The sequence below is a fragment of the Lipotes vexillifer genome, unplaced genomic scaffold (genome assembly GCF_000442215.2).
Source record: "Lipotes vexillifer unplaced genomic scaffold, Lipotes_vexillifer_v1.1 scaffold382, whole genome shotgun sequence".
Classification (NCBI taxonomy): Eukaryota; Metazoa; Chordata; class Mammalia; order Artiodactyla; family Lipotidae; genus Lipotes; species Lipotes vexillifer.
Window position 1 is genome coordinate 8,194,347 of NW_006780611.1, and position 14,434 is coordinate 8,208,780.

Below are 14,434 nucleotides of genomic sequence, written 5' to 3' on the forward strand. Positions count from 1 at the left end.
TGAAGAATCAGCAAAAGGAAGCCCTCACTGAGAGACACACTGGTATCATTCACTGAGTGGAGACAGTTAAAGAGCAACAGATTTCCAAAGGCAATTTAGATTATTAATATATATGCTTACACAGTAAATACAGATTTAACTTCGCATGGCAGAAGCAACAATTAATCTCCCTTGAAAACCTGACTGCTTTTTCTACAAAGCATTTGGTTTTACCCTGCCTACCTCTTTGGGATGATATTCATTCATCATAGCTCATCCCTTAACTGTCTTTAAAAAAACGAAACAAAACAGAAAACCTTAGGTATGAATTTGAACAATAGTGATGACACATCTTCCAGCAGCAACACTGGAATCTTAAAGTAGAAAAAAAAAATTAGTGAAGTAAACCTTTATCAACTTTTTGCATCACCTTTATCACTGTTATCACTTCTCAAAGCTGTGACAATCACATCTGGAAATCTTGTGTAACGTATATAAAAATATTTTTCTTAATATTGAAATGACCATTTAATGCTTTCAAGAAAAATGTTTCCTAAAATGTCTTTAACACAGTAGTTCACATGGAATCAATAGTTAGAACACAGTTCTAGACACCATGTTTTAGAAAGTAACAGAACTTTTCTTTAAAAACATCTTGAAATACATACTTTTCACTGATACTTCTGAATTATAAGGCTAATCGTATTTATTGCTCTAGATGGTGCTGTCTATACAGTACTATTAGCCACATGTAGTTGTTTAAATTTAAATTAATTAAAATAAAATTTTAAAAAATTTAGTTCCTCAGTTGCACTAGCAACATTTTAAGTGTACAGTAGCCACTTGTGCATAGTGGCTACTGTATTGGACAGCACAGCTCTAGAACATTCCCACTGCTGCAAAAATTCTATTGGATAGCACAGTTCTAGACAAAGCCCCTAAAGAGAGAGACAGTCATTACAGTTAAAAGGCCTTACCTGGTCTGAGGAGGTGTGGGTGTGTATAGGGGCTGGGCTGGCCTAAGTATCGGTTTGGAATCCTCCTCTCTGGGATGGGCTGCGGGGAGTACCTTCGCTGTGAACATGACATGCATCCTGAAGGAGAGATAAAGAGGATGAAATGGAATAGTGTACCTAGAAAGTCCCCACAGTATATACACATTTATCTACCTCCAGCAGTAGGATGCTTTAGAAAAATGCAAATTAGTATCTCCTTCAGTATTTATATGGCCCTTCCTCTGGACCAGCCAGAACCTGTGTTGGGCCTTAGGGATACAGAAATAAGATTATCTTTACCTTTAGTGACTTTAGTCTACCTGGATATAATAGAGGTATATATACATACAGTATGATTAACGTATGAATAGGAGCTATGGGAACAGAAGAAAGACAACAAAAAAGAGCAGGGGAGGGGGGTAGGAAGTATTTCATTGAGGTAGTGTTATGCTGTGTCCTAAAATTCAGAAAAAGAGAATTAACATTTTTATTGAGAATATGTGAAGTTTGAGAAAATATGCACATCTTATCTCATTTAATCTTGGAATGTTAGAGCTAGTGAAATGTCTGAAAAATGCTTAATCATATTTAGCCTGTAAGAAGTAATATTATTAGCATTCATTCAGCAAGATTTATTAAGTGTGTGATTGGCACATGCTGGGAAAGACACAAGAATAACACAAGACTATCTGTCCTGGTCTGCAAAGAACATACAGTCTAGTGGAGGTGAGACAGAGCAATACTACATGGTGAAATCAGTGGTGGATTCATACACAAGGTTTTTGAGAGCACAAAAACTAACACAACGTTGTGGGACGGGTACAATGACAATAGGACACAGTGATCTGGGGAATAGAGAAGCACACAACAGGTGCTTGTGTGAGACTGCAGAAGTAGAAATGCCTACTCTGAGTAGGAATTAGTCAGTGAAAGTGACAAGGGGAGCTGAAGGTATCATGAATGAGATTATGAAAGGGAAGGCATAGAAAGCACCACATTCACATGTGCCCATGTATGTGTGTAGAGGGAAAAGGGACAGAAAGAGAATTTCAGGTCGGTGTTGCTGCTGGTGGGAGAGGAAAAGATCAGCAAGGTAAGGATCAGACCATTGACGGCTTTGTACATCAAACTAAGGAATTAGATTTTTAACTGTTACGTGACGTAGGCATTATCATCGCCTTTTTTTTTTTTTTTTTTTTTTTTTTACAAATAAGGAATCAGACTCAGAGAAGTAATTTGTACAATGTTACACAGTTAATACTAGGGAAGCTGGGATTCAAACTCAGTTTTATTTAACTTCAAAATCTTTACTCTTATCCCTCCCCTCTGCCACTCAGTAAGTCTTCTCTGCTAAATCCCAACAATACAATTAGTACCGTACAATCTCCCTGTGAACATACAATCACTACAACAGCAAAACGTGGTAAGTCTGGATCAAGTTAAAGGTTTTAGTAGGGATTATAAAGTAAGAATGACAGCGTATGTGTTTGGAGAGTTAAGAAGTTTTTGTTTTTTTTTTTATTGCGGTACGCGGGCCTCTCACTGCTGTGGCCTCTCCCGTTGCGGAGCACAGGCTCCGGACGCGCAGGCTCAGCGGCCATGGCTCACGGGCCCAGCCGCTCCGCAGCATGTGGGATCCTCCCGGACCGGGGCACGAACCCGTGGTCCCTGCATTGGCAGGCGGACTCTCAACCACTGCGCCACCAGGGAAGCCCGAGTTAAGAAGTTTTAAACATTAACTTTGAATTAAATTTACAGAGGGTTACTGAGAAAAATTATAGCTTCTTGAATGATTAAAAAGACAGAGAAAATGGTACAGGTTTCCAGGCAGTATGAAAATACAGTTAAGAATAGTGGAAAATGAGAAAAAGGACAAAATATTAAACAAGTATTTCCTGGAATCTGTCTTTAGAAAATGTACAGAATGCATATTAAGGAATATGCCCAGTCTACACAGTTTGAAAGCTTAACAAAGATGAGGCAAGCAATTTACAAAAATACACAGAAACCTGCTAAGTGACACCACAGGGAAGCAATCAACAAAGACACTACCAGACAAACAATTCAGCTTTTTCCACATAAATTCCAAGGCAGGTAGGGGTGGTAAGGTATGGAAGGGGGAATCTATAGATTAAGTGAGCCTTAAAAGACATTATCAACCAACTGTAATATGTGAACCTTAACTGGATCCTGATTCAAGCAACAAACTGTAAAACAAATACATTATTACATTTATGAGATCACTGGAAATTGGGACAGTGATTGCATATTTGATGGTATTACGGAAGTAATATTTGTTTTAACGTGTGATAATGGTGTTGTGATTATGTTAAAAAGGAAGAAACTTATCTTTTAGAGATATAAGTTGAAATATTTACAGATGAAGTGATATGATCTCAGGTTTATCTCAAAATAATATGAGGGTTGGGTGGATTGTGGAGAGGATGAATGGGGATTTGAATGAAACAAGACTGGCCATGAGTTGATAATTATTGAAGCTGTGAGATGGGTACATCAGAGTTCATTATACTACTCTACTTGTGTATATGTTTGAAATTTTCCATAATAAAAAAGTTGAAAAAAAAAGAAAGATGAAGCGACCACAGAGAAAAATGAAGGAAATAAGTATGTACTCCGGAAGACAATCTAAGACAAAGAATTAAAGGCAGCATGGTATAGTAGAAAAAAGTGCTAGTTCTAGTTTAGTTCTAGTATCTATATGATCTTGGCATGTTACATAACTCCTCTGCACTTATTTCTTTACCTGTGAAATAAAGCCGTTATACTAGGTAGTGGCTTTCAAATTTTTAAAACCAAGACCCATAGTAAGAAATATATTTTACACAGTAACCTAGTATATACAGACATATATATGTATAATGTATATAGAAATTTCACTAAATACTATTCTGTGACTGTTATTTTTGCTGCCCTATTCCATTAAAAATAAGCTTGCCTCAGTGCACTAAAATGATTTTATTACTGCAGTGTCTTGAATGGTGGCCCCCAGATGATACGTCCACATCCTAATCTCCAGAACCTGTGACTGTTAATTGGAAAAAGGGTTTTTGCAGATGTAATTAAGGAACTTGAGATGAACGGATCATCCTGCATTATCTGGGTTGATCCTAAATCCAATGACGTGTGTCCTTGTAAGAGAAATGCACAGGGAGAACTGAGACAGAAGAGGAGGAAGCAATGTAACCATGGAGGCAGAAACAGAAGAGATGTGGCCACAAGCCAAGGAATATGTATAGCCACCAGAAGCTGGAAGATGGGAAGAACGGATTCTCTCCTAGTGCCCCTGGAAGGAGTGTAGCCCTGCTGACACATGATCTCGGGATTCTGGCCTCCAGATCTGTGAGACAATACATTTCTGTTGTTTTAAGCAGACATGTTCGTGGTAATTTGTTATGGTAGCCTCAGGACTAATACAATGACTTACTAAGGTTGAAACAAATATGTCAAGTGCTTGATTATTTTTTCATAGTTCACAAATTCTTCACTTTTTCAAACCAAAACATGGAACAACTGAGAAGTAAGTTATTAAAGCTCAGTAACCCAGAGGTCATATTATGCAAGAGGCATGCTGTGGCCATAAACAACACCTCCCACTGGTTTATAAGGCACTGTTTGAGGCTTCCAGGAAAATATAGGGGAAATAGTCCAGAGGGTTAAGAATGGTCTGGTATGACTCTGGACTAGCTCCGTTTGGAAGGTCTAGTCCCTACCCCAACCCCATAATGACACCACAATGCAGTCCTCCCTGACATAAGCTTGTAACTCTGCTTGCCACATAATCAGTATCCTAATGTGTCCTAGCAGTGGTCCATGGTAATAACATCGTCTTCAATGTAAAAATGTGCCTATCTGCAGCCACTGCCTCTACCATCACCAGCAGAGCCTAAGCTGAGAGGAAACCACGGTTCTCACTACCATGAGCACCCCTTTCCAACCATCTGTTACAACATGGTGGATTACTATGAAGTTCTAGAATTGCAGAGATATACTTCACCTGTGGACATTAAAAAGGCTTATTGAAAAGTGGCACTTAAATGGCACCCTGATAAAAATCCAGAAAATAAAGAAGAAGCCGAGAGAAAATTCAAAGAAGTAGCTGAGGCATATGAGGTATTATCAAATGATGAAAAACAGGACATTAATGATAAATATGGCAAAGAAGGATTAAATGGTGGAGGCAGAAGTCATTTTGATGATTCTTCTGAGTATGGCTTCACATTCCGTAAGCCAGATGATGTCTTTAAAGAAATTTTTCATAAAAGGGACCCATTTTCATTTCATTTCTTTGAAGACTTGCTTGAAGACCTTTTAAATAATCCAAGAAGCTCCTATGGAAGCAGAAACAGAGGTGAAAGATCCTTTTTCTCTAAATCCAGTGAATATCCAGCTTTCGAGAGATTTTCTTCATATGATACAGGATATATACCATGTAGTTCACTGGGCCATGAGGGCCTTAATTCATTCTCTTCCCTGACATTTGATGACAGTGGGATGGGCAACTACATATCTGTTACAACTTCAGGTAAAATTGTTAATGGCAGAAATACCAAGACAAAGAGAATTATTGAGAATGATCAATTAAGAGACAAAGACGATGGTGAGTTGAAGTCCTTTCTTTTAAATGTTATGGCAGATGAAGAGAGCTTTGCTGAAGAATGCAGTTGGAGAAGACAGTCATTCAACAATTATTCACCAAAGCCCTGCAGCCCCAAACATGTATCTCAATATACTTTTGCAACTGGAATCCCTCTATTTTCTCAGCAGGATTCAAAGAATGTGGTAAGAGGAAAAAAAAGAAGCATAAAGAGGTACAGAAATCAACTAAAAGGAATCATTAAATTGACTCTTCAGACATTCTGTTCATATAACATTTGAACACAGCTCTTTATGTGTTTCTTTTTTTTAAATTTTATTTTATTTATATTTTTATACAGCAGGTTCTTATTAGTTATCCACTTTATACATATTAGTGTATATGTGTCAATCCAATTCATCACACCATCTTTGTGTGTTTCTGTTAGAGTTTTGCAGATAATATTTGTTTAATACCACACTAAGATTATGTTTTTAACGTATTTAGCAGGACTGTAAACATCTGATGAGTGGCTGTTTGGATTAGGTATGTTAGAAAAAGATGAATTTGTGGTAACAGTGATACTAAGAATTTAGAAAACAGCAAAGATTAATGAGTTTTGAAATTTTAGCTAAGGTAGCCAGGAAAAAGATCTAAATGAAATGAAGGAGTTAGCCATGTGGATATTTGGTCAAAGAAGATTCCAGGCAGCAGGACTAGCAAGTGAAATGTCCCTAAAGCAGACTGTGTGAGGTGTGTTTGAGGAACATGGAGATCAGTGTGGCCAGTTATGAGAGCAAGTAGATGAAGTAAGAAAGGTAACAGAAGACCAGATTATGCAGGGACTGCTAGATCACAGTATGAACTATGTTATAATTGTCAGACAGGAAGCCAATGGAGGCTGTGAGCAGAAGAGTGACATAATCTGACATACGTAAACAGGCCTATGCTGGTTGCCGTCATTAAAAACAGACTCTAAGTAAGCAGGGGTAAAAGCAGGGAAATGCAGGCTACTGCCACAATCCAGGCCAGAGACTGCAGTAGCTTGGCCAAGGTGGTGGAGGTGGTGGTGGTAAAGAGAGATCAGACTCTGGATATATTCTAAAGGTAGGGCCAAATGGAATTTGCTGACAGACTGGATGTGGGGTATGACAGAAGTCAGGATTTTTGGCCTTAGCAACTGAAAGAAGAGAAGTGCCATTAATCTGAGATAGGCCTGGAGTTGTTAAATTTTGGATGTGCTACATTCAAGGTACCCGAATTTATTAAGCAACAAAAAAAGAATTTCCTACGTTGACTTGCATCCTGCATGTTCCCTGTCAATGAATTCTTCCTTTTTTTTAAACAAAAAGATCTTATTGATCATATTAATCTTTTATCTTAGAAATATAATTACTATAAATTTTAATGTGACTAAAAGATGGGAGCAAATCATCTAGCAGCACTTAAAACCCAACCACCTTTCGAAAAACACAGTTCAGTGATATATAGCAATGCAACAAATTTGGAAACCAGAAAAAATTCTAGGATCGACTATTTTTTTTTTTTTTTTTTTGCAGTACGCGGGTGTGACTAAAAGATGGGAGCAAATCATCTAGCAGCACTTAAAACCCAACCACCTTTCGAAAAACACAGTTCAGTGATATATAGCAATGCAACAAATTTGGAAACCAGAAAAAATTCTAGGATCGACTATTTTTTTTTTTTTTTTTTGCAGTACGCGGGCCTCTCACTGTTGTGGCCTCTCCCGTTGCGGAGCAGAGGCTCCAGACGCCGCAGGCTCAGTGGCCATGACTCACGGGCCTAGCTGCTCTGCGGCATGTGGGATCTTCGGGACCAGGGCACGAACCCGTGTCCCCTGCATCGGCAGGCAGACTCTCAACCACTGCGCCACCAGGGAAGCCCTAGGATCAACTATTTTTAAACGACTACTAGAATAAAGCGTGAGCTCTTGTTCGGTTTGATTTTTAGTTGGTAGGTGGGTGGGGAGGAAAGTTCATTTATTCTACAGGAGAGACTGGGGACAATTAGCATTTAATGCTTATTTGCAGAAAATAAAATCATAAAAACTCAGAGTATTTCAAATGCCATTTATATAAAATGTGACAGTAGAATTTATTTATTGTTACACATGTGGGACTAATCAGACTTAGAAAAAAATGCAATTTTTCAACAAAAGCAAAAACCAGTGTCTCTGAAAATTTGAGAATGCAATAACATGCCCTCTGGTCCATTTTTTATTTTACTCTTAACAGATAACTAAAAATTCAGATTTAATCTTATTCAAGAGCTTAAAATTATTCGTTTCCTACTGCCTAGAGGAAAAAGCTCCATGTTGCTTAACATAATATACAAGACACTCCACGAGCCAGCCACCAGCTTTCTTCCCAACTTGACTTTCTAACATGTGTCTTCTTACACATCTCATGCTTGAGCCCAACTTTTCCCAAACTGTGTTCAAAGGGATACCAGTTCAAGACTCACCAGAGAAAAAGGGCTCCATGGTCAAATACATTTTGCAAATTAATGCCAAAGACATTTCCCTCTTAGAGACATGGAAAGCGTCTATTATGAGCACTATTAAATGCAGCATTCCCCATACTTATTTGACCACAGAACCCTTTTGGTGTAACAGCTATTAACACGCCCAGCAACATATTTCAAAAAAGCTCCAGGCTTATTAATGATGCAAAGCTTTGTACCAGTCATTCTGTTTCAGAGTTCTGGGCCTTTGCATTCATTCTCTCTTCCAGGATGGCTCCATCACTCTAGTTGGCTTGGTGAATTTAAGCCTTCTTTCAAGTCTCAACTCTCCTAACCTTTGAAGTCACACCCACGTTTCCTCTTTGCCCCTCTCTGCCCCCAGAAAATATCAACACTTTTTCCTTCTCCCCACAAGTATGTTACATTACAATTACTTGCTTTTTGATTGATTGCGGTACGCGGGCCTCTCACTGCTGTGGCCTCTCCCATTGTGGAGCACAGGCTCCGGATGCGCAGGCTCAGCGGCCATGGCTCACGGGCCCAGCCGCTCCATGGCATGTGGGATCTTCCCACACCGGGGCATGAACCCGTGTCCCCTGCATCGGCAGGCAGACTCTCAACCACTGCGCCACCAGGGAAGCCCACAATTACTTGCATTTTTGTCTTGCATGATGGTAGAAACTTTTTTTGTGTGCTTAGTTCTCCTATGTGGTGCTCAATTAATGTTAATAGAATTAACTGCAAACAGGCTTTTAAAATTTATTTTCTACTTATTCTTTAATATTTTCAATATTTCCCTTCCTCACCTCACACTTATATTTAAATGATCTAGTTTTTTAAAATATAAAACTTACTTATGCATCATTAATGCTTTATTTTGCTTTTTCTCAAATGACTAGAAGGTGTTAATAACTATATCACAACTAATGAAATCACACTCTTAATTAGCCAAAGCATTTTCACTTTAGGAATGCATGACTTTCACAGAATAGGAAGTTACCTATGGTACTCAACACCCTGTTTCCAGAGCCTTCCTAAGGAAAAGCAACCAAGAGCACCACAGACATTTGAAGTTCTATTTATGAACATCTAAAGTTGGTGGAATTTTCAAATTCTAAAACTTTATAAAATCCCAGAATAACATACTTACAACCCATTATTGCCTTTCTTGGGCTCCCATGTCACTTGAGTCAAGACTCTATTACCATCTTTTGCTATATATATTCATTTATTTGTTGCTTCTCTATCATCTGACTAGACTGTAACTCCAGGGAAGTGGAGATTCACCCACAATGACTGCTAACTCAAAAGTTACTGAATGAAGATACATTCTTTCTGGCTCAATAAAAAGGTCCAAAATGACTCTACTAAGCAGAGTAAGACCTAGCAGAGGTATAACAGAAAAAGGACTAGATGGGAATCATACAACTAACATTCCTAACTTGCTACTTGTGATATTGTGTTAGTTTCAGTTCCCCATCAGTAAAATGACATTTGCTCTAACTTACTGGACTTGTGAAGATCCAAGGAGACCATTCATTCATTCAAAAAGCCTATATATGTATATTATGATGTTAATATGAGAGGTGGTTAAATTTACTTATTCCACTGAAGCAAAATGAAGCATAATGACTACATTTTTCCAGGACACTGGTGTGTATAATCCAGTACCTAGCTCTAAATTTTGATTAATCAGGTTTTACACAAAGCCTCAACAAATGGAAAAAAAGTTACAAGCAAAGAATGGTTCCAGCTCTAAATCACAAGTTATGGCCTCTGTGATCAAGACTGACTAACTGCGGGCTTCCCTGGTGGCGCAGTGGTTGAGGGTCCGCCTGCCTATGTGGGGGACACGGGTTTGTGCCACGGTCAGGGAGGATCCCACATGCTGCGGAGCGGCTGGGCCCGTGAGCCATGGCCGCTGAGCCTGCGCGTCCGGAGCCTGTGCTCCGCCACGGGAGAGGCCACAGCGGTGAGAGGCCCGCTACCGCAAAAAAAAAAAAAAAAAAAAAAAGACTGACTAACTGCATATCTATTCACCTACCCTCATGGAGAGGGACAACTTTATGGAACTTAAGTGTTAGAAGCAAAGAGAAAGTTCTGTGCACTGAACAATGATTACTTTTTATTTTTACTTTCTAGAGTAAGGAGTAAGTCTTGATATAATTACCATTCCATTTTCAATAAATTCAGGTATACCAACGTAAGAAATACATGTCAAGACTTAACATTGGTGTCAAATACCATATGCTCCGGCTCACACATTGTTCACCTATCGGCCCCCAAAACTAAAATATGATCCAATGGCAGATCTGCCTGAAAGACGATTCAGCTTTCACCGACCAAGCTTCATGTTCACTACTCGCGACAGAATATACCCTAAAAAAATGCCCCGCCCCCCATTCCTGGACTACTCTATCTTGCCTTTTCTTTTTTTAAGTTTCTTTTTTTTTGAATTTTATTTAATTTATATTTTTATACAGCAGGTTCTTATCAGTCATCCATTTTATACACGTCACTGTATACACGTCAATCCCAATCGCCCAATTCATCACACCACCATCCCCACCCCTCCGCGGCTTTCCCCCCTTGGTGTCCATAAGTTTGTTCTCTACATCTGTGTCTCAATTTCTGCCCTGCAAACCAGTTCATCTGTACCATTTTTCTAGGCTCCACATATATGCGTTAATATACGGTATTTGTTTTTCTCTTCCTGACTTACTATCTTGCCTTTTCCAGCAAGGCTTTCAGACATAAAAAGACTCAGGAGTATTTCCAAACATTACCTCTTCTGAGAGGAACTACTCAAAGGATGTGTAGTACTAAACATGTGTTTCCTGTACATTCTGCAGCCAGCTCTCACGTCTACTCTTTGAAAACGTGAAAATCCGACTGTAAGTTAACCTAACAGAAACAAGAGCTACGTGATGTGAGACACTGTGTCACCTGGGCAAGTGTGATAACTGACACAACTTCCATGAGTCCGAGTTACTTTGAAGACAGCCTCTCTGGGAAGACAGCACACCCTTTTCTCTCTGCAGTCATTTCAATCTCTTAGAATACCTCAACTGCAGAGAGAACCCCGGGCCCACCCTTTTCCAGGGACAGGGGGTAGAGAAGAAATCCAAGGAGCGCACAGAGGGTTTGGGAGTGGAGACCCCAGCAGAAGAGTCCACTGAAGCAGGGGTCGCCTCAGACCAACCTGGACCCCTCTGGTGCGCCTCAGGCTTCTCAGAGCAAGCCCCGAAGGAGACACTGTGGAAGGTGAGTCTAACCTGAGAGGCTGCGGGCGCTTGCTACCGCGGAAACAAGCTTAGTTGCCGAGAGTATCCAAGGCATAACCGCCACGCTTGCACTTCGGGAAGGAAACGCGGAAAACTGCCGAAGATGCCGCCGCCGGCAGGGTTGAGTCGCCCGGAAACCAGGCCAGGCGTCCCTCCCCTTCCGGCCGGCGCTGCTCGACGGGCTTTCCTCCCACAGGGGCGCAGTATGTTGACGTCACGCCCGGAGCTGTGATCGCCGCTCCGGCCGGAGGGCCACCTTGGCGTCATGACGTCATGTTCCATTTAATGGCCTCAATCACAGAATATTCTGTTCTAAATGACTCCCCGCAGGGGCTGACAGCTCCTGCCTCCTTGAAAGCACCGGATAGGAGGTTGATCCATCTAGAGCACTGTTCTGAGTGAAGATAAGAATCCGTGCATGGAGAGGCAGGCACCCGCACGAACAGCCACACTTCTAGAAGATTCTAGCCTGATGCACAGCGCGGCGGTAGAGGAATAGGAATGAACTGGCGAAGGACCCGGGGTCACGAGACAGTTGGGTGGGCGGAGCCAGCGGCCGGGGAGGTTCTAGTCTGTTCTGCCTCTCAGCAGCCGCCCCCTTTATGAGGTCACGCTGAACTAGCCCGGGCTTGGGATCGGGCCGCAGCCTCCGCCTTGCCCGCCGCCTCCTGCTGCCTCCCGCCGCCTCCGGACCATGGACCCCCGCAAAGTGAGCGAGCTTCGAGCCTTCGTGAAAATGTGCAAGCAGGACCCAAGCGTTCTGCACACCGAGGAAATGCGCTTCCTGAGGGAGTGGGTGGAGAGGTGAGACCCAGCCCTGAGGGCCGATGGGGGAGGGAACAGGGACGGCGGGAGGGGGAGCTGGGCCCGAGCTGGCGCGGGGCGGAGGAACTTGGAGCTCGGCGTCGAGTCTCGCTCCTTGGCGGCGACCTCGAGGGGCTCGTGGAGGATCGGGAAGCTTAGATGGTTCAGAGGCAGGGAAGGAGAAGGCTGAGCTGGGTTTCCTCCGCTCTGAGGTCGCCAGGGGTGTGTCTTCGGCGAAATACGGTGATGCAGATGGTTGCGGGCAGCAGGGCACTGTAGCCGTGAGGGGGAGGGGTGAAAGCGGCAAGACTTAGCTTTCGCATGGAGTTGTTTTTCTTGAAATCTCTGGTGTCCTGCTGAGGTCGCAGTGACACGAAGCAGCTCCTTTACGCACTGTGCCTTTAAAAAGTGGTGTGATGTGTAAGTTATTTAATAAGTTACAATAAAAGTGGTAGCTGTGTTTGATTACTTTTACAATTACAGCGATTCTAAGTGCGTAGAATTATTTTGGGAATCGCCTATTGTACCTCCGTAGTGGCAGTGCCATCACGCCAAACACTTTTAAAAAACTGATTTTTCAAGGACCCACATGTTAACACGATCTATTCTTGTTATTTTTAACTCCAGAGTATGGCGTTACGAGCGTGGCATTAATTGGACAGGCATTGTGCCAGGTGCTAGCTAGGAAGCAGTTTAAGTACAGTCTATTTAGGGATACAGATGGATAAGTACAGAAATTCGTCTTGATATTTAGCATGTAATAGAGATTAGTATTCTTCGTATTGAAGGGGAACTTAAGGGAGAAAGGGAACTCTTCCCCGAGATGATTTTTTAGAGTCAGTACCCCTGGTGAGGAATTTAAAAGAGATGACATACAAATTGCATCTCACGGTGATAAATAGCGAGTAAAAAGGTGATAAATAGTGTAAAACAATATGACTCCTAAAAGGTACTACCCTAAACGTTGATTTGTTTATTTTAGTAATATTTTTATAGGGGAAGATGAATCAACAATTAGCCAACATTTGAAAGAATATTTCTTCCAGTGAGCTTGTTCTAACGAAGAAACTTAAGTTCAGATCTATCAACGTCTGTGGTGGGATAGTAATTTTTTTCCTCGAAGAAGTTTCTCAGTCCTTTTATCCCCCACCAGTTTTCTAGCTACTGTAAGATTTTTGCTCATGTTAATTTATGTAAAATTCTGAGAACACTTACAATTAGTTACTGTAGTAGCTTAATAACAGTTGTTAACAGTTAATACCGTTTTGCAAATTGTGCTTTTTAACAGTCCTAAAATTTTTAGGACTAGGAGTTGAGGTCTAGATTTTAGTCATTTTCTCTGTTGTGTAACTTGATCCAAGAATGTCACTTAAGATATTTGTATGCTCTTGTCCTCCTCTTACTTACTCATTGGAGAAAAGAGCCTACAATTAATAAGTTCTTAAAATTCCAGGTAAAGCGGACCTATACTGCAGGAAGAAATATCTGGCACCAAGAGTGAGCGTTATATTGACTGGATACAATGTTATGTTCCACTCCTAGAGAGGTAGAGAGAGGACACTGTGAGGAAAAAGTTAACACGCATCCGAGAGCAGTGTTGTAACTTGTGCTGGAGTGATTGTAGCTGTGTAGAGAATTCTGACTTACGGTCTGAAAATTCTGTCAAGTATTGTAGTCTCTGAAGTGAATCAGTTCCTCTCTTTTCTGTCTTGGTATCAGTCTTCTTAAAGCAGTCCAAAGTTATAGGAGATAGGGCTGAATGTGGAGACTTCTAGGTCCAGTAATATTCCTAAACGTAATCCTACTTTTAGGGTTCCTCAAGTAGAAACCATCTCAGGTTTTCCTTTAGTCCATACTAAATTAGTCATGGATATCCAGGCTTAGACATTGAAGAACAGTCCATTTGCTTATTTGCCATAATTTCTACTATTGTTTATAACTTAAAATTTTATTTGGTTTTAAGAATATATAAGTTTAATACATTGAACAAGAGAAATATGAAGAAAAAAATTTTGGCGCAGTGGTCAGTGGGAATCAGGGAGACTACATTCTTTCCAAGAAATAATGTTTTGGAATATTTTTGTTTTTCTAGGGGGAGAAGTATTTTCTGGTGCTATTTTCTCCTATATCACAACTCGGTCTACTTTGTATCTTGCAGTTACTTTTATCCTTGAATTTTATGGCAATTTAAGATCAAAGGGAGAATCTTTGTATTCTAGTCTCCAGCACAGTGCATGCATGGCACATGGCTTTTCAGCAGATTTGTTTTTTTTTTTTTTTTTTTTTTTTTTGGT

At 40.7% G+C, this 14,434-nt stretch overlaps 3 protein-coding genes across 4 annotated transcripts in view; 2 read left to right on the forward strand and 1 right to left on the reverse strand.

Annotated features, from left to right (window-relative positions):
• Nucleotides 1–11,391, reverse strand: part of XPNPEP3 (X-prolyl aminopeptidase 3) — a 57,335-nt gene extending 45,944 nt beyond the window's left edge. The window contains exons 1-2 of the mRNA XM_007453980.1: nt 11,328–11,391; nt 957–1,073 (exon numbers count right to left, since the gene is read on the reverse strand). Of these exons, the coding sequence (XP_007454042.1) occupies nt 957–1,073; nt 11,328–11,391 (181 nt within the window). The remainder of the gene's footprint in view (nt 1–956; nt 1,074–11,327) is intronic.
• On the forward strand, nt 4,944–5,833 carry DNAJB7 (DnaJ heat shock protein family (Hsp40) member B7). Its single transcript, XM_007472279.1, is given in 2 exon segments — nt 4,944–5,727; nt 5,730–5,833. Coding segments are annotated over 2 exon segments (888 nt in total).
• A 517-nt stretch (nt 11,392–11,908) lies between the features above and the next one.
• Nucleotides 11,909–14,434, forward strand: part of ST13 (ST13 Hsp70 interacting protein) — a 26,840-nt gene continuing 24,314 nt past the window's right edge. Inside the window, exon 1 of one of the 2 annotated variants that reach the window (XM_007453981.1) lies at nt 11,909–12,140. In XM_007453981.1, the coding sequence (XP_007454043.1) occupies nt 12,031–12,140 (110 nt within the window). In that variant the 5' untranslated portion in view covers nt 11,909–12,030. The remainder of the gene's footprint in view (nt 12,141–14,434) is intronic. The other variant, XM_007453982.1, reaches the window with a different exon arrangement.